The sequence below is a fragment of the Nicotiana tomentosiformis genome, chromosome 6, assembly GCF_000390325.3.
Source record: "Nicotiana tomentosiformis chromosome 6, ASM39032v3, whole genome shotgun sequence".
NCBI classification, from domain to species: domain Eukaryota; kingdom Viridiplantae; phylum Streptophyta; class Magnoliopsida; order Solanales; family Solanaceae; genus Nicotiana; species Nicotiana tomentosiformis.
In genome coordinates, this window is record NC_090817.1 from 117,053,095 (window position 1) to 117,074,208 (window position 21,114).

A 21,114-nucleotide genomic window follows, 5' to 3' on the forward strand; every position below is an offset into this window, starting at 1 on the left:
ATGCATAGGTATATGCGTACATAACATCATCAAGCCTCTGAAGGCATCCCATCATATCATCTCAGCCACTGTGGGCGAAGTCATCAACGTATACTAGTTGATCAGGTGGTGGTGCATATATAACACCATAACCTTTTCCCATATCCCATATACATATAATATACGCGTATATAATGACATCTGGTCATGAATCAATGTACATGTATAAATAAATGCAATGCATAATGAAGTAAGTAAGATTTCTCGGAATGTCATAAGATCAATATGCCTTCGGATAAACTTTAGAAACTTACGTATTTTTTGATACCCATGAACAGAATATATAATGATAGGACACATGGGGAATCAAGAACATAGGCACCCCTAGTACTTCTATAAATAGAGTCATTCATGAAAGTTCTGCATTTGCACGTTTCGTTTGTATCATATGGATCATGCCAAAAGGAAATAATGGATGACCTTAACATACCTTAACTCCATTGATTCCTTAATACCTTCCAATCAATTCTTCAAACAACTCAACTAATGTACCATAGCATAAAGAGATTCAAAATCAGTGATGAGTAAAGGCTAAGTCCGCAACTTAAACTAGTAGCTCATTTATGTAAATTTAGGAAGTATCTCCCCTGTAACAAGAGCCTCCTCCAATACCATATACCAACAATAATGACAAGATAAATCCAGCAATACATAATTATCAATAATAAAACACCATATAAAACAACAAGTCACAACTATTTCACGACGAGCTACAAGCCCAATTGGAATCCGTATACCCCATATCACCCCTTATAGATTTCTTATTTTAACTTACTAGTGTCATTAACAAGATAATAAAGTTATTCATCAATGATTCCAGCCTTATACCATATATTTATAACAAAGAAAATAATTCACAACTCTAACTATCCTCAATTGGCAACTTTATTCACTAGTTCATATCTAGTCTATCCGTTTAACTTAATCAACATCAAAATAACCTTAAGCACATGAAAAAACATAATATAATTACCTCCTATAGTAGATTCAAGTTGAGATCCATGTTATATATAGCTTACAACAGCCCAACACACCCCAATCACTTCATACCCAAAACGACAATTATAGTAGCGTCAAACACCCCGAAAATATTACAAAGAATGACTAATCCACCATTTCTCCATTATGTAGTGTTTCTCCATACCATTTCTCCTCCAAAATTCTATTAAACAGTAGCAAAATATACAACCCAAAAGCAACACAAAACAGCCCACAAAACAGTCCACTACAAGTCCAATAACTCGAACTCACAGCTTCCAATCACCGTCTCGTGAGTTCTAACTATTAGAAAATGAATTTATCAACATTTCTTGATATTTAAAAGCTTAAATACAGAAAGTAGGCATATTGTTAACAATTAAATATATTTCAAAACGCAAACTACAAAGAAAAAGAGAGGCGATATAGCGATACTTACGTCGTAGGGGTTGTTTTAATGTCATCGCTTCTTGATTTCGTGCCCGGGATGATAATCTTGTTTGAAGTCCTTGAAGAGAGTTTATGGGTAAGGTTAGGGGTGTTATTTGGTCGTGATTTCTGAAAAAATGGAGAAAGAGACAAGATAAGGGATGTAAATATCCCGTTTTTTAAAAAGTCAAAAAGGTGCTACTTGGCATCCTCGCATTGGCCCTTCTTCAGACGCTTTATGTTGTATGAATGAACGGTTAAGAGCGCTGGAAACTACATTCCAAGACCTTCAATTTTGTATATAATATGTCCCTAAAAGACCCCATATAACGCACGAAATATATTGTTCAAAAAGCTTCTGTTACAAGGCAAGTCCTTAGTCGGTTTTTCCGCAACTTTAATCTCATTTTTCTCAAACTTTATATTTCATATCCAAACATCATATATAGTTATATCATGACTTTAAACTCATTTAAATCGTTATTAACAAGTCTCATATTCATCTCAGGTTATAGCTTGGAGAAAATCGAGGTCGATCTCTAATTCGTGATCGCCACGTTCCAAGCCAAATCTACCAAGTTGTAGTCGAGCTCGATTTCGACCGTATACAGACACATTTTTAAATTTGAAAATAATTCAACTTTAAGCTCTTCAATTTACCCTTAATAAGAAGCTTTTATAATCACACAAATATCATTGCCCCCCAAAGCTTTTACTCCTTAAGTTTTTAAGACCACAAATTTCAAAAGTCTTTTTTTTCTCTTAAACTTCATGCCGAGTCAAACTACCTCATCTAAATTCAAACGGAGGGAGTATTATATTAAAAGGAAAGTAGTGAAGCTTGAGGTTGAGCCAAATGGCATAGTGAAAAAAATGCCACTTGACACATTTAAAACAAAATCTAAAAGATAAATCTAATCTATATCATATATCTCATACAAATCCACTCATCAATTTTCCTTCTATATTAGCTAAAAACGTGAAGTAAAAAAATAATTAAAATATTAAAATATTAAAAAATATAGAAAAATGTAAATTGAGTAACTGATAACTCTTTGTACTTTGGGCAAGTTAAAATATAAATACAGTGAATAACTTTACTTAAGATATTAGGGATTTGATGGCTTTGAAAATTGAAAATATTTCAAGTAGCAAATTTTTGTTATAAGGTAAAAAAATAAATGTAAATAGTAATTAAAATATATATTAAAAAATCAAAATATAAAAAAATATAAAAAGGCATAAATTGAGATAACCGATAACTATTTGTACTTGGGGCAAGTTAAAATATAAATAAAGTGAATAAATTTACTTATGATATTAAAGATTTGATGACTTTGAAAATTGAAAAAACCTTCGAGTAGCAAATTTCTTTAATAAGGTAAGAAAAAAAATTAAATAGTAATTAAAATATATATTAAAAAATCAAAATATTAAAAAATATAGAAAGACGTAAATTGAGATAACCGATAACTATTTGTACCTTGGGGAAAGTTAAAATATAAATAAAGTGAATATATTTACTTAAGATATTAAGGATTTGATGACTTTGAAAATTGAAAAAATTTCAAGTAGCAAAACTTTTTATAAGGTAAGAAAAAAATTAAATATTAATTAAAATATATATTTAATAACAAGAATAATGAGGTTATATTAATGTTGACAAGTCGGGCAAACGAATATTTTATACATAAATAATTTTTTTCTTAAAATGATAGTGAAAACATTATTACATCAATTAGATTTTTTTGCGATTAATATCTTAATTGAGTATTATTAGGTTAAGTTAGAAAGCATAACAAGATTTTTAAAAATGCGGTCCAATTGAGAAAATAGAAGAATAAGATATATTTGAATTTATTTTTTTGAAATATGATAAGAAAATTCATGTTTTTGGAATAAAAGCAATAGATTCAAAGTTACAGTTGAAATAATTTTACTTATTATTTGTATTATATTAAAATGAATATGATAAAGGTGGATATTAAATTCAAGCAAACCAATAAAAAACCACGGGACAATGTAATAATATTAAGCATTGAATATATAATAGTAAAATAAGGAACAAATAGAGATAAAGTAAAATTTTATGATAAAGAAAAAAGTTGGATAAAACTTATTTAAATTTGATATGAGAAAGTTTTTTTTAAGTATGATAAGAAAGGTCATGACGTAGATAAGGCCACATAACTGAAGTTTAATCGATAAAAGAATTAAAAATATTAAATAATAAAAATAAATTAGAGATAATGTGAGGATAGTTATATTAAGATTTAGTTTAGAACATAAATGAATTAAATTTAATACTTAAAAAATTATTAATAAATTTAAAGAACTTAATAATTTTGAGTATTAATTTAAAATAAAATAAAAATTTATTTCAAGATTAAAAAATCAGATCTATTATATTAAAGAATAAATGGATAATGATATTAAATAAAGAGGCAAGTTAATGAAAACCACATGAAATACTATATATTAGGTAACATAATAGCAATAATAAAAAATTTAAAAATATTTTATATTAAAAATAGAAGATAAAGACGATTTGAACTTGAGATTAGGTTAAAATTATGGTGAAAATGCTCAAATTATGGATAAGACCACAAAATTAAAGTTTTACTAGATAAAAAAAATAGCAATTGGATAATAAATTAAAACTAAATAAATACAAAATAAATGTCTCGTGTAGGTAACTTTACTAATGAAAATTGAAGTCAAATTTATATCCTAAAGCTAAAAGAGAGAAAAAAATTAATTGCACGTGGTACAAAAATAATTAAAAAATTCAATAGATTTAGAATATAATAATCAAAAAACTTATGTATTAATATTTTAAACTAATTCAAATTTATAACTTAAAGTAAAATGTGATACTATATATTTTGATTATTGGTAAAATACTAATGTAAAAAACTAATTAAAAATTCATAGTAGGGAAGAGGATGTATAAAGAGGAAAATAGAGATAGTGTGAGAATATTTATATTTTAAATTAATTTAAGGATAAGTATATTAAATATTTAAATAATACTCAAAATTATTATTGATAGATTTAAATGATTAAAGAGTTATGAATAAGTGGATAAAAATATAAAAATATATTAAATTTTAGGAATAATAAAATATATTTATATATGATTATCAAAAGGTAACAAGCAAGATATTAAGTCAATTGGTAAGCTAATAAAAGATCACCTGACAATATAACATTATTAAGTAATGAATAATGTAATAACTATAAGCAAAGATTAAAGAGAGATTTTTTTTTTTGTGGTGAAAATGTAAAAGGATAAGACTTATTAGAATGTGAGGTGAAACATAAAGTGATAGTAAGAATTTTGTTAAAACAATATGTTCAAACAAGACATATCACAAACGTGATATGTTTAGTATTATTTAATATATACCATAAAATAAAATGCAAGTATTAAAATCAAGGTGTTGGTTGTTACAGATTTAACCAAAGAAAACATGTTATCTAGAAGATTTAAATTTTAAGGTAATTTACATATAATTCAAATAACTCGAATTATAATTTGTTATTTGTGTCTGCGTATCGCGCTGATATTAATACTAGTTTATTACTCAAACTAATTATGGGCGAAAAAAAGACCCTCAAACTAATATAATTACTTTCCTATGCATATATTTTTTCTAGCTACCTTCCAATAATAATGCTTAATTTTGCAATCTATAGGAATTTGAGGTTTTATTTTCAAGGAATTTTCACTTTATTAATTACTAGTTCACACTTCTTAAATTCCTAGTATGTATAATTTGTATACATTAACAGAATTAGCAAAGTAATTTATCATTTTAGAAACTCATACCAAGTATTACTTATTTTTATTTTTATTTTTATTTTATTTTATCCAGCATAAAATAATGTGTAGATCTATGCATAAATTATATTTTATTATGAATAGAATTGTACTTAGAGTGAATGTCTATCTTTTAGAGAGTGTGTTATTTTGTGGTTAAGTCATTTTTTTCCTATAAATAGAGGGGTTTTACCCCATTGTAATTCATCTCAAAATCAATAGAATTCTCTCTCTCTTTTCGTTGCAATATTCTTCTTTATTATTTCATTTCACGTTATCAGTACGAGACTCTACCGTCTCAAAACACTCTTTGAGAAGACTAAGCAAATATGGATATCTCACAAAGCAAACTTAGATTAAAGTCTAATTGTAAAACTATTTGTTTAATTGATTCATGTACGACACATACAATATTCAAAGAGAAGAAATATCTCTCTCATTTAAGTATGTGTAAGGCAGATGTTACTACAATTTCTGGTAGTAATTTAATTGAAGGCTCTGGAGAGCTACTATAACTCTGCCTAGGGGAACAATACTTATCATAGATAATGCAATATTCTCCTCCAAGTCCAGAAGGAACTTATTGAGTTATAAAGATATTCGCCGAAATGGGTATCATATTGAGACAATAGATAAGAATAATCTTGAATATGTCATCGTTACCAAAAATGTCTCTGACCAGAAAAAGGTTATTGAGAAGTTCTCATCTTTATCTTGTGGCCTATATTGGATAAGAATTAGCGCAATTGAGGCATATTTTATCGTAAACCAAAAGGTTACTGATTCTAATACTTTTATACTTTGGCATGATCGATTGGGACATCCTGGATCATTTATGATGAGACGAATTATTGAAAACTCAAATGGGCATCCATTAAAGAATTTAAAGATTCTTTTAAATAATAATTTTTCTTGCATTTCTTGTTATCAAGACAAGTTAATTATTAGACAATCACCAACAAAGGTTGGGATTGAGTTTCCTACATTTTTGGAACGTATACAAGGGGACATTTGTGGACCTATTCACTCACCTAATGGATCGTTTAGATATTTTATGATATTAATATATGCATCTTCTAAATGGTCTCATATGTGCCTATTGTCATCTTGCAACCTAGCATTTGCAAAATTAATGGCACAAATAATTAGATTACGGGCACAGTTCCCCGATAATCTAATTAAGTCTATTACTTGATAATGTTGTTGAGTTTTTATCCCAAGTATTTAATGATTATTGATTATCAATTGGGATAAAAGTGGAACATCATGTAGCTCATGTTCACACTCAAAATGGCCTTGCAGAGTTTTTGATTAAACGCCTGCAATTGATAGCAAGACCATTACTCATGAAAACAAGGTTGCCCACTTCTGTTTGGGGTCATGCCATTTTGCATGCAGCAATGCTAGTTCGTCTCAGACCGATAAATTATCATAAATATTCCCCGTTGCAATTAGTTTTGGGTCATGAACCTAATATATCCCATTTAAAAAAATTTGAATGTGCAGTATATGTGCCTGTAGCACAGTCATATCGCACCAAGATGGGTCCCCAAAGTAGGTTAGGAATATATGTTAGGTTTGAATCGCCCTCCATTATTCTCTACCTTGAAACATTAACGGGAGATTTGTTCACTGCTCGATTTGCAGATTGTCGATTCGATGAAACATTTTTTTCCAAAATTAGGAGGAGAAAATGGTGAAACCAAACGAGAAATTGCATGGAAAAATCCATCATTGTCTCATCTTGATACACATGCCTCTATTTGTAAAAATGAGGCGCAAATTATTCATTCGCAAAAAAATAGCAAATCAAATGCCAGACGCATTTACATATCTGAAGAGGATAACAAAATCACATATCTCTGTAGAGAATATTCCAATCTGTATTGATGTTTATGTTGGACAATCTTCTAGTGACATAACTAATGAGTCAAAAGCACGCTTAAAGTGTGCTAGGCCATTGGGTTCTAAGGATCGAAATCTTAGAAAAATAAAAATAAATGATCAAGACGACACTACGAAAGAGTCTTACGAAGAAATCCACGATTTAACCAACCCTAAGATTCATGAGGAAATCACTGAGCTTGAGACTCAAAAAAAATAAGGAACTACCAATAAATCCAATCAATATTGAGACAAATTTGAATCGATTAGATATTGTGAGCACCTAATTTTTGACTATATTTGAATTTTTATCACCTTCTACTATGTAAATATTTTCAGAATTTAATATATATTTTTTAGCTTTGTTACATATATATATATAAAATTATTAATAATTTAAAAGGTCAATTATTACTATTAGTATTATTTTTATTATTATTTTTATCTTTATTTTTAAATAAAATGAATTAAAAACCGAAAATAAATAAAAATTAATAAAAAAAAAACAAATTTCGGATGGGAATTAAAAAATAGGAAAAGTATAAATATAAAATTAAAAAGTAAAAGTAAAAGTAGGTAGAAATTGTTTAATAAAAAAAGTAAAAGAAAGTGGAAAATTTAAAAAATAAAAGTAAAATAAGTGGAAAATAAAAAAAGAAAAATAAAAAGTGGGATTTTAAATATATTAAAAGTAAAAAAAAGTGAAAAATTAAAAAATAAAAGTAAATGAAAGTGGAGAATTATTTTTTTTTTAAAATAAGAAAAATGGGAAGTGGAAATTCTTTTTAATTAAAAAAATAAAAATAAAAAATAAAAATAAAAAATCTGAAAAATTCAAATTTTTTTTCTATAAATAGAAGAGAAATGTGATGAAAAAAAAAGAGGAGGGAGAGGAGAAAAAAAAAAGGGAGGAGGGAATTGAGAGAAATTTATTTTCTTCTTATAGGATAAGGGAATTTCTACTTGTGTCATTCTTTCTTCGTCTTTCTTTCGAAAATCCAGCCTAAAATTCCAGCAAAAAACCAACACCTAACAACTCATCTTCCTCCATGAACCACCAGCTGAAACTTACCCAAACACTAAAACAAAAGAGTTTCAGTCGAGGTTAGAAGCTCCGTCGAGGTTCTCGATACCGTTTTTGATTGTGGTTAGTTCGTACAAAAGTCAATCAGAGCTTTGTTCATGTTGTACCGAAGAATATTTAGCTATTGAAAGGTTCATTTCTTGTTCTCCAGTTTTCGGATTCCAATTCATATTATGTTTGCTATAAGTTTGAATGTTTTTTCTGTTTTGCTTAAAGATTGATTCGCGATTGGTTTACTGTTTCACTTGTTATTTTTTAAGGATATTTTAGTCTAATTGCTTACTGTTTTTAGTTTTAGTTAATTAGCATGCCTTGAAGTCCTTGGTTAATTCTTTTGGTGTTAAGACGTGAGTTTTGCTTCACCGGTGTCGTTATTTTGGAATGATTGTTAGTGCTAAGAATATGGACTCAAAGCTTAATTGGTAAATGAATTATTTTCTAATTGGGCCATACACTAATATCTTGAAAGATGAGTTGGACATTCACATGAAATGATTGGACTTTAGGAATTACTTTTTAATGATAAGAACGATTTGATTAATTAATATATTACCATCACTTGGTGCATATTCTATAGATTATAAGATGAATTGAAAGAGCCTTTTGGTCATCAAGTACTAAATGATCCATTAGTAATTAAGACATGTCATCCACAAATAAATTTCATAATCTATGGCCTTCATAATAATCTCAAATTAGTTTAGGAAGATAGACTCATAAACATTCGTAGCTTGCTTTAGGCGTGATTAATAAATCATTGTGACTATGGGTACGGTTCCCGTGGCATAGTCACGATATATAAACCCCAACTCAAGTGCGTGTTTCACGCGACTTGACTTCAACTTCGAATAATAATAAAAATAAGCATGTTGTAAATCGCGGGTGCGTTTCACGTGACGCAATATGTACAAAAATAAATGAGTGTGCGACATCGCGACTTGTTCAAATAAGTTCCATAAATAATTATAAGCGGTTAAAAGTTAAAAATACACAATAGGTTTTAAGCATGTATTAAATCAGATAATTAGGCCAATCATTAATAGTTGAGCGACCGTGCTAAAACCACGAAACTCGGGGGTGCCTCACACCTTCTCTTAGGTTAACAAAATTCCTTACCCGGTCTTCTGTGTTCGCAGACCACAAAAATAGAGTCAAATTTCCTCGATTTGGGATTTAAAATAAACTGGTGACTTGAGACACCATAAATTATTCCAAGTGGTGACTCTGACTGAAACAAATAATCCCATTTCGAATAATGTTACTTTAGTTGGTAAAACTCCCTACCCCTACCCCCTCGTAAAAAAGGAGGTGTGACAGCTATGGCGACTCTGCTGGGGAAACGAACCCAGAATCTCTGGTTCAGGGTTCAGAATTCGAGCTTAGATGACTTTTATACTTGGTTTTTGTTTATTATCTGATTTTTTATGTGTTTGAGCCTAATGTGCTAATTGATGCCCTTTACCGCTTTGATATTGCTGTGAACTGTATATAAACTGTTACAAAAACCCTTATTCTCTCCGAGTCTTCTAAATCTTCTGGGAAGCGTGCGCTTCGCGTGACTTCTTTTCTGTTAGAGTCATACCCTAATTTTAGAACGAGGATCGGACAAGTTGCAAAACCGGTGAAGCTTCTGTATTCCCGGTACGCTGCCTCACTTCGGCTCGAGTTGTCCGCTCAGGTAAGCCAGGTCTAGAACAATACACCCACGATTTAAACTTAGAATGACATAACCTCATGTCGGATCCCTAGTAGGTACGTTTGTTTGCGTCATGTGCATTTGACTTTGGGGACTCAACACACGGGTTGTGTCCATCTAGGATAGGTGTACCCAATATAAAAGACCATCCTGATGCATTTTTATGTGCTACTTGTGCATATGTTTGTTTTGGCTTGCATGTTGACCGGTTTCTAGAATAGGGAAAGAAAAAAATCAAAAAAAAAAAAACAAGAGTGAAAGGTAGGTATTTGAAAAATTCCGAAACTCTAACGAATTTATTTTTTAAAAATAGAAAGAAAATAAGCCAATGTTTACAAAAGTCATGTTTTCTTGTTGTGTCAAAATTTACCGAACTACGCGGGTCTGATTTTCACCGGATATGAGATACGTAGGCAACCCCTATCAGGTCCGACCACATTTTTTCAAAACTAACCAAAATAAGAACCTTTTGAAACATGATCATCACCCGGGGTCGTTCTTGTCAAAATGCCCTTAAAACATTCTCCTGGAGCGCCGAAAAACTATTTTCACAAGAATAGCCACAATGTAAACCCAATTCAGTCTTTTCTCCTATAACCAACCTTAGTTGGCAGAAACAACCCTAAAAACTTTCCTCAAGTGCTGAAAGGGCCGTATTTGCACACACAAAAAAAATTGTTGCGAAATTTACTGATTTGGATTTTTAAAATTAACCACTTTGTGTTTTTGGAAAATATGTCGGTTTTGATTTTTTTTTTTTGTGCAGAATGAGCACCGTTGAGAATGTACCTTTTTGGGTCATAGATGAGATTCCACTGGGACTCCACATGTGGTGGAATGACCTGGGGGAGGTCAGCAAGCTTTATGTGACAAAGGCTTTAGTTGGGCTCACCGGGCTTCTGAAAATTAAACCAAGGGTTGATATAATTGAAGCTTTGATACCGTTTTGGGACCCGACGCACAATGTTTTCCACTTCTCTGATTTTGAGTTGACCCCTTTGCTAGAAGAGATGGCAGGTTATGTTGGTCTTGACGGGAATCTCAGGCACCGATATCCAGTAGCACCAAGACCCGTAACTCCTCATAAGTTTTTGGACCTTCTGAGCATTAGCCGGCAGGTTAAAGATGGAAATTTGGCCAAAGGATTTTGCACATTCCACTTCTTATACAGCCGGTATGGGGATCCCCGAGGATTTGAGGCTCCGGACAATAGTTTGAGTCATCAGGGAAATAAAAACAAATGGGAAGCACGCAGAGGTTTAGCCTTCGTAGTTGCCTTTTTAGGCACTCTGATATGCCCAAGGAGTGACAGACATATAGAGATAGGACTTGCAGGAATGGCCGACTTTATGGTCAAAAAGGCCAACGGCACTCTTTTACCAATGATTCTCGCAGAAATCTATCGAGCTTTAACTGCCTGTCGAGCTGGGACAAAGTTCTTTGAGGGTTGCAACTTGCTTTCGCAAATGTGGCTGGTGGAACATCTTTGCCATCGCCCGAGGTACATGAACTACGGTCTGACCGGACTCGATTGCATTGAAGAATACGAAAATCGGGTAAACGGTCATGAGTTACCGGAGGGTACTGAGGATTGGTTCGCGTATTTGGGTTTTTTCACCGTAAACCGAATTGAGTGGACTTTCAGTTGGCTCACGGTAAACGAGGTTATTTACATGTCTGCCAGAGTATGCTTTCTTTTATTGATAGGACTTCGGAGTATTCAGCCATATGCTTCGCATCGAGTCCTACGCCAATTGGGAAGATACCAAACAGTCCCTTATGATGAAGATTTAAGTCCACAGGTTATTGAACTATGCCCAAAAGCCGCATTCCCAGAAGAAAAGGTTCGCCAGATTTGGCACCAATGTAGGATCTGGAGCCACAGACTCAAGTACGGGATTGTTCCTCGGGTGAAGTAGAATCTAACTACACAACCTGGTAAGGTAAGAGAGTTCGAGTCGATCAAGAGACAGAACAGCCCGCCAAAAGACCCCATGTCCAACAATTCACTGATGGAGCGCGAGAACAGTGGATTTGGTTAGGTAAAGAAAAGGAATACCGGACCACCATAAGCAAGCTAGAGGATCAAATCAAAAACCTCAAATTTAACAGTAGTTTGCAGGCTGCCGAGGATGAAGGAGAAAAGAAAAGGTTGGCCCGAGAAAATGAAGCCCTCCGAGCTCAGATTCAGAAAATGAAAATAGTTGCTGAAAACCCGGTAAAAAGCAAAAAAAATAAAAGACTCATAAGCAATCTGAGGCGGAAAGTTCATGATTATGGGTTTGATTTGACAAAGGCCGAGGATGAATTGGCAAAAGCTCGGGCAAAATTGGCGAATAATGCAGAAGAACGGGCAAGGTGTGTTCAGCATTTAAAGCAAAAGTATGATAGAGGGGTCGCGATCTTAAGGGAAAAGCTGACTAATCTCGAAAATAAAATGGTCCAACAGACAAAGGATTTCAAAGCTGAAAGAGAGCATTGCTATACATTGATTTCCCGATTGGAAGAAGTCATACAACAATTGCAAGACCAAAACCATACGGCCACATAAGTGTTGGAGGCCCGGTCTCAGCAAATTGGATGCTTGCTCCAAGAAAAAGGCGTCATTAGAATGAGGATTAAAGAAATTGTTGATTACGTCGCAATGAAATGCCATGAATGCGAAGATATGACCAGGTTCATGTTCTTTACTTCTGTGATGACTTTTGTCCGTCATGTGATGGATGATTTAGAGTACCTTCAAGAAGAGATTGCACGCAGGCCCACATCGAGACCGACTGATGTACCACGGGGCCCCGGAGTAGTATTAGAGGCTCTTATGTATTCCTGATTTTTTTTATTTATTATTTTTGGCTTTGAGTCTGTATTTTACCTTTTCGAGTCTATTTTTTTTGTTTTGAGTATGTATGTTTAATCATCAGTATTTCCAAAATCTTTGTAATAGAAAAACCCAAAAAGATTTTATTTAATGAAATATTGAAAAAAAACAAAAACAAAAATTTTCTTTTCTTTTATTCTGCATTTATTTCCTGAACTACGTAATGATCTGATTCATGCGGTATAATGATACGTAGGTAATCCCCATCGGATTCGATCGTAGCTATAGACAATCTGAGTGAAAAATAAAGAAAAAGAGAGAAAAAGAAAGAAAATTGAGTGAATAAGAAAGAAAAAAGAGTGAAAAATAAAAGAGCAAAAACAGCAATAAGGGAAGGAAAAAGAAATAAGGATTCGAAATTTGAGAAAAGAGATAGTAAAGCCGGGATAAAACATATAGCCGTTGCAAAGACATTTAGAAACATTTAATTGTTTAAGTGCATTGCATCCCCAATATGAGATTCCTTATCTCTTAAATATCTCAAACTAACCAGATTGTTGTGTGTGCAAATATCAAAGGTCCTGTTTAGGTGGTTGGTTTTGTGGTAATCTGGCTTCCCATCCTTACTTCACGAGATCTAAAGGCAGTGTTCATATGGCCTCTGAAAGTCATCTACCAATTATTGAGCCTGAGGATAGTCCTGTATCGGCTATTCCACAGTTAGAGTCCGCAGCCACTGAGGAAAATAGGAGGCTGCGCGTCCGCATGTTAGAAATGTGGGACGCTTGGTCTAATGGCAAAGAACCGCCCAGTATAATCCCCGGATTTCCTGAACTGCTTCCCAGGACGAGTGGAATCTCTAATGTCCCCATCCCCGTAACAAACTCATTCATCCCGTTTGGGTACCCCACTATATCGGCCAATTTCACCGATATGCCTTCTAAGGTTCGCCCCCATGCACCGTTTTCAAAGGTACCTTCTACATTATTCACCGTACCACCAGTCTATACTACGGCACAACCAACAGTTCCCAGGCCATGCTTCGAGCCTTCAGCTTTCACTTTTCAAGTCCCGCAATTTTAGCTAGACAACGCTCATGTTACCCCAAACTCTTACACTCAGCACCCGTAGTTTGAGTATCCTATGGAACAGGAAAGAGCTATGAGAAACCCTGAGCAAGAAGAGATGGTTCGGAAGATGAAAAGCCTCGAAAAAGGTCTGAAGAACATGTAAGGCCTAAGTGGCCAAAAGAGTGCCTCCTACTCCGATCTGTGTATGTTTCCTCATGTTCATTTGCCCATTGGTCTTAAAACGCCAAAATTCGAAAAGTACAACGGGCACGGAGACCCGATCGCTCATTTGAAAAGATATTGCAATCAGCTGAGAGGGGCAGGTGGAAAAGAAGAACTTTTGATGGCCTATTTCGGGGAGAGCTTGACGGGAATTGCGTCAGAATGGTACATAGATCAGGACATCTCTCATTGGCATATATGGGATGACTTGGCCCGAGATTTTGTTAGGCAATTTCAATACAATATTGATATAGCTCCAGATAGGAATTCTCTGACCAATTTCAAGAAGAAAACCGCGGAAAGCTTCTGTGAATATGCTATCAAGTGGCGTGAGCAAGCATCCAGAGTGAAACTGCCTATGGATGAGGCAGAAATGGTCAATGTTTTCTTGCAAGCCCAAGAGGCCGATTACTTTCAGAACATGATGTCTGCAATGGGCAAACCTTTTACAGAGGCCATAAAAATCGGAGAAATGGTAGAAAATGGCTTGAAAACTGGCCGAATCATAAGTCAATCTGCTTTGAGAGCCACCTCCCAAGCCATCCAAAACGGCTCGGGAGGTTTAGCAAATCGAAAGAAGAGGGAAGAAAGAGCCATGATGACTTCAGGTTTGAGAGGCCCCCATTGATCCCGCGATCATTCTTACCTGCCTTCCAGAACCCCACAACACTACTACCCCCATCAAGATGTAGCATATGCCATGGCACCGCCTCCCTATGCGGTGATGAATGCACAACCTTATACACGGCCACAACAACACTACAACCAAAATCGAGCTCCACCTCCCAGAAATAACCATCCTTACCAAGATCCATATAACCCCCATCCCCCACAAAACAATTACCAACATAATACATGCCCTCGTGAGCATCCGAGGAGAAACGACTTCACCCCTATTGGTGAGTCCTACTCTAGCTTGTTTCCAAAATTAGTCCAGATGGGTCTATGGTAACTTGTGCCTCCAAACCAGCAAAATCCAGAATCTCCATCATACCGGCTCGGTACTAGGTGTGCCTATCATTCAGGGGCAGAGGGTCATGATACGGAGGATTGTTGGACTCTTAAGAGAGCCGTTGAGAATTTTATAGAACAAAAACGAGTGGTGCTGAGGGACGAGGAAGTCCCCAATGTGACTAACAATCCATTACCGACTCACAACAATGGGCCGGTCATTGGAATGATTTATGATGATAAAGAGTTTTATCCAGCTTTGAAAGCTATCATCGCCATTATCGATTTAGAGGCAAGACCTAAAGCGGACGGTGAAACAAGCCAGAAATGAGAAGAAAATCACTCTAACTCCTCAAATTGCAAAAACAAATACTGGGGTAGCACCTGCTAAGGACGCAATTCTCTATGTTCCTAGGGCCCCAAGGAAAGAATAGCTCATGTTGAACACTCCCAAAAGATTTGAGCAGAGGAAAGTCACGCTAAATGTGCCAAAGTTGTATGTGCCAAAAGGGACTTATGTGGTGCGGGGGCCGGTAATTTCACCAAGGCTAAATGAGCCCGTTGTTATTAGCCGCGCACCACAGAGCCCTATGAGAGACCCCACTGCAGTCCCCTAAAATTATAGCAAAAGAGTGATTACTTACAAAGGGAAAGAGATTATGGGAGAGGTGAACAAAATGAACCAACCTAGGAAGTACCACAACCCAGAAGAGCAAAAGATGTTAAAACTGAGCAAGGATAAACGGTTTCCGCCTAAGAAGCCTGTGAGTTCTGAGGAAGCAAAAGAGTTTTTCCGAAAAATGAAAACTTCGGAATATGTAATAATTGACCAGCTCAGGAAGACTCCTTCCCAGGTTTCACTTTTATCTCTTTTTATTAGCTCAAATGAACATCAGAAGGTACTCCTGAAAACATTGAACGAGGCATATGTCCCGGTTGAAACTTCAGTTGAACAACTGAAAAGAATGGCTGAACAATTCTTTGAAGTTAATAGGATTTCCTTCAGCCGTGATGATTTTCCCCAAGAGGGAGCCGCTCACAACAAAGCCCTTCACTTGACTGTCAAATGCGAAGGTTATTATATGAAGAGAGTCATGCTATATGGTGGGTCTGGGGTCGACATTTGCCCTCTCTCAATGCTCCAGAGGATGAAAATTGGAACATAAAGAATTCGACCAAATAATGTATGTGTGCGCGCTTTTGATGGTGTCAAACGAGACACAATAGGGGAAATTGATTTGATTTTGACCATTGGCCCTGTGGATTTCGAAGTAACTTTCCAGGTTCTGGACATGGATACTTCATATAATTTTCTCCTAGGAAGACCATGGATTCACGTTGCAGGAGCTGTGCCCTCCACTCTTCATCAAATGGTCAAATTTGAACATGAAAACCAAGAAATTGTTGTCCACGGGGAGGATGAACAGTCCATTTACAGGGACCCTTCAGTCCCATGTCTCGAAGCTAGAGAAGGAAGTGAGCACATTGTCTACCAAGCCTTTGAAATTGTGATCACTGATCAATGCGAAGAAGGGGCCCCGTTCCCTCAACCTTGCTTATCTAATGCCTCGATCATGGTCGCCACTAAAATGATTAAACATGGGTACAAGCCCGGAAAGGGGCTCGGGGTATATCTACAAGGCATCATAGATCCCGTTACGTCAACTGCCAATGAGAAGTTCTTCGGCGTAGGTTTCCGAGCTACAGAGGCCGATAGAAAATGGGCTGATGAGCTCAATAAAAATGGGTGGGTCCTGCCTCAGCCCATTCCGCATCTCACCAAGTCATTTATTGATCCCAAATATGTAGAAGAAGAAGAAGAAGAAGAAGAGGCCTTCACGGTTGAAGAGATTGAGGATATTTGTGAAGCCATAAAACGAATGTTGTATGAGTCCCACATGGTCCAGCTGGGGGAAGGAACGAGAACTGCTGAGGTATTATACATGGGGCCAAATGCCAAGCTTCAGAATTGGAAAGCTACCCCATTCCATGTCAAACGGGAATCCCGGTAGTCCAGTCTTGCCATCTTTTCTACATTACGAGTTATTTCAGGGTATAACTCGAATGTTTTTATTTTATTGTCTTTTGATTTCGATGTAAACCTTCTTATCTTCAATTCAATGAAATGAAATCAATATTTCATCATCAATGAATGTTTCCTTTTTCTTTATTCTAATTTTGCTATTTTTCTTATCTTTTCCTTTCCAGTTCTAATAATGCGGACTTAAATAACATGACATGCTTGCGGACCTCATGCCCAGATCCTAAAACATTGTATAACTGTGAAATAATGAATCAAGATCCAGAATATGATGAAGATGAGGCTTTTAGAGAAATAAATCGAGAATTGGAACAATTTGAGAATAAGCCTAAGCCAAACTTAAATAAAACCGAGCCAGTTAATTTGGGCAGTCCAGAAGAGGTCCGAGAAACCATGATAAGCATTCACGCCGATGAAAGAACTAGGTATGCATTGATCCAACTTTTGTTTGAATTCAAGGAGGTGTTTGCATGGTCCTATGATGATATGCCAGGTTTGAGCGTTGATTTGGTAGTACATAAATTGCCAACTTATCCCGGTTACCAACCCGTACAACAAAAGCAAAGAAAGTTTAAAATGGAAATCAGTGATAAGATCAAAGAAGAAGTCTCCAAACAATTAAAAGCTGGTGTGATTCGGGTGGTCCGATACACCACGTGGTTGGCTAATGTGGTCCCAGTGCCGAAGAAAGATAGGAAAACCCGAGTGTGTGTTGATTATCGGGATTTGAACAAAGCAAGTCCCAAGGACACTTTTCCACTGCCAAAAATTCATATTCTTGTTGACAACTGTGCCAAACATGAGATACAGTCTTCCGTGGATTGTTATGCTGGGAATCACCAGGTTCTGATGGATGAGGACGACACAGAAAAGATAGCTTTCACCACACCGTGGGGCACTTATTATTACAAAGTCATGCCATTCGGTTTGAAAAATGCCGGGGCAACTTACATGAGAGCCATGACTGCCATCTTCCATGACATGATGCACCGGGAAATTGAGGTGTATATGGATGATGTGATCATTAAATCCAGAACACAAGAAGGCCATGTGCAAGATTTGAGAAAGTTCTTTGAGCGTCTGCGCAGGTATGATTTGAAATTGAATCCAGCCAAATGTGCATTCGGAGTTCCATCTAGGAAACTTCTGGGGTTTATAGTCAGCCAGAGGGGTATTAAGTTAGATCCGACAAAGATAAAGTCTATTCGGGATTTGCCACCTCCGAGAACCAAGAAAGAGGTCATGAGTCTGCTAGGGAGATTGAATTACATCAACAGGTTCATTGCTCAGCTTACTACCACGTGTGAGCCCATATTTAAGTTGCTGAAGAAAGATGCAGCAATCAAATGGACAGATGAATGTCAAGAGGCTTTTGATAAGATCAAAGAATATCTGTCAAATCCGCCAGTGTTGGTTCCACCTGAGCCAGGAAGACCTTTGTTCTTGTATCTGACAGTCTTGGAAAATTCCTTTGGCTGTGTCCTGGGGCAACATGATGTGACCGGGAAGAGAGAGAAGGCCATATACTACTTGAGCAAGAAGTTTACCATTTATGAAGCCAAGTATACTTTATTGGAAAGAACTTGTTATGCCCTAACTTGGGTTGCCCAGAAGCTCGGACATTATATTTTGGCCTACACCACATATCTCATAACTAGAATGGATCCTCTGAAGTACATATTCCATAAACCAATGCCCACGGGAAGGTTAGTAAAATGGCAAATCCTGCTCATTGAGTTCGACATTGTCTATGTCACTCGTACAACGATGAAAGCTCAAGCCTTGGCGGATCATCTAGCTGAGAACCCGGTTGATGATGAATACCAACCCCTAAGTACTTACTTTCCGGACGAGGAAGTAAATTCAGTTGAAGTAATTCTAGAAGACACCAATGCTTGGAAAATGTTCTTTGATGGAGCTATAAATGCAAAAGGTGTCGGGATTGGGGCAATTTTGGTTTCACCCACCGGTCAGCACTATCCGACCACAGCCCGGCTTCGGTTCTTCTGTACCAACAACACCGCTGAGTATGAAGCCTACATTATGGGCATGAATATGGCAGTTGATCTGGATGTGGACGAATTATTAATCATGGGAGATTCAGATTTGATCATTCGGCAAGCCCAAGGTGAATGGGAAACTCGAGATATCAAGCTTATCCCATATAGGCAACATGTGGAAGATCTTAGCAAATGATTCATGTCCGTCGAGTTCAGGTATATTCCTCGATTCCACAACGAGTTAGCTGATGCATTAGCTACTTTGGCCTCAATGCTGCCGTATCCGGGCAATGTCCATATTGACCCGCTGGAAATCCAAATTCGAGAGAGGCATGGTTATTGTAATACAATTGAAATAGAACTAGATGTTCAGCCATGGTATCATGATATCAAAAGGTTTATGAAAATAAAGAAATATCCTGAACAGGCTAGTGGAGACTAAAAGAGAACCATTAGAAGGCTTGCCAGCGGTTTCTTCTTGAGCGGAGAAATCTTGTACAAAAGAACTCCAGATCTGAATCTCTTGAGGTGTGTAGATGCCCTAGAAGCTGAAAAGATCATGAACGTTGTGCATTCGAGAGTATGTGGACCTCACATGAACGGATATGTCCTTGCAAAGAAAATCCTTCGGGCAGGTTATTACTGGATGACCATGGAAAAAGATTGCTTCAGTTTTGTCCGGAAGTGTCATCAGTGTCAGATACACGGTGACCGGATTCATGCACCGCCTTCAGAGTTATATCCTATGTCATCACCTTGGTCGTTCGTTACATGGGGTATGGATGTCATTAGGCCAATCGAGCCGAAAGCTTCAAATGGGCACAGATTCATCTTGGTTGCCATTGATTATTTCACAAAGTGGGTTGAAGCAGTCACTTTCAAAGCCGTCACCAAGAAAGCGGTGGTGGACTTCGTGCATTCCAACATTATTTGTCATTTTGGTATTCCTAAAACTATCATTACAAACAATGCTGCAAATCTGAACAACCACTTGATGAGGGAGGTATGCGAACAATTTAAGATTACGCATCGTAATTCTACCCCTTATCGGCCCAAAGCTAATGGCGTTGTTGAAGCTGCAAACAAGAATATCAAGAAGATCCTCAAGAAAATGATTCAAAGTTCTAGACAGTGGCATGAAAAGCTGCCTTTCGCATTATTGGGATATCGCACAACCGTGCGCACATCAGTTGGGGCTACGCCTTACTTATTAGTTTATGGAACTGAAGTCGTAATACCTGTAGAAGTTGAAATTCCCTCTCTTCGGATCATTGTTGAAGCCGAGATCGAGGATGATGAATGGATCAAGGCCCGATTGGAAAAATTAACTATGATTGATGAAAAGCGAATGGCCGCAGTTTTCCACGGGCAGTTGTACCAACAAAGAATGGCCCGTACCTACAACAAGAAAGTGTGACCAAGGAAATTCGAAGTGGGGCAACTCGTTCTGAGACGTATTCTCTCGCATCATGAGGAAGCAAAAGGAAAATTTACTCCAAATTGGAAAGGTCCGTACATTATAAGAAAATTATTGCCGAAAGGAGCATTGTACTTAGGAGACATTGAAGGAAATGACCCCGAAACAGCTGTCAATGCAGATGCGGTCAAGAGGTATTATGTTTGACCCTTTTTTGTTTCTTTGATCACCCTCTTTGGAACCTGGAAGTTACTACAGAAAAGGAGAAAAAAAAAGATTAAAACAAAAATTCCTTGAACTACGTTTGACTTGATTCCGAAAGGATATGTAGGCAGCCTCTCTCTGGGATTCAGTCACACCAAAACAAAAACCCAAATTCCCTCAAAAGTGAAACTGGGGCAGATGTTATAATGGTTTGGCGATGGTTTTGTCTGAAAGGTTCCAAAGTTGTAATTCAATCCAAATCCTTTTTACCCAAATCCTTTTCAAGTCCTTCTGATCAATCGGCAAAGAGATTCAAAATGGGAGGATACAGTTACTCGGATCTGATACAACAAAATGAGAGAAATAAAATGAGAGAGTCTTATTGGTGAAAACCTCACGTGCACTGTAAGGGGATGGTAAAGAGAGAAATTGAAAATGAGAGAGTCTTGTTAGTGAAA

General features: G+C 36.0%; 1 protein-coding gene across 1 annotated transcript; it reads left to right on the forward strand.

Moving 5' to 3' along the window:
• Positions 1-20,029: 20,029 nt before the first annotated feature.
• On the forward strand, positions 20,030-20,452 carry LOC138894646 (uncharacterized). The gene has a single exon (XM_070179359.1). The coding sequence runs from the start codon at positions 20,030-20,032 to the stop codon at positions 20,450-20,452; it is 423 nt and encodes a 140-aa protein (XP_070035460.1).
• Positions 20,453-21,114: the final 662 nt, after the last annotated feature.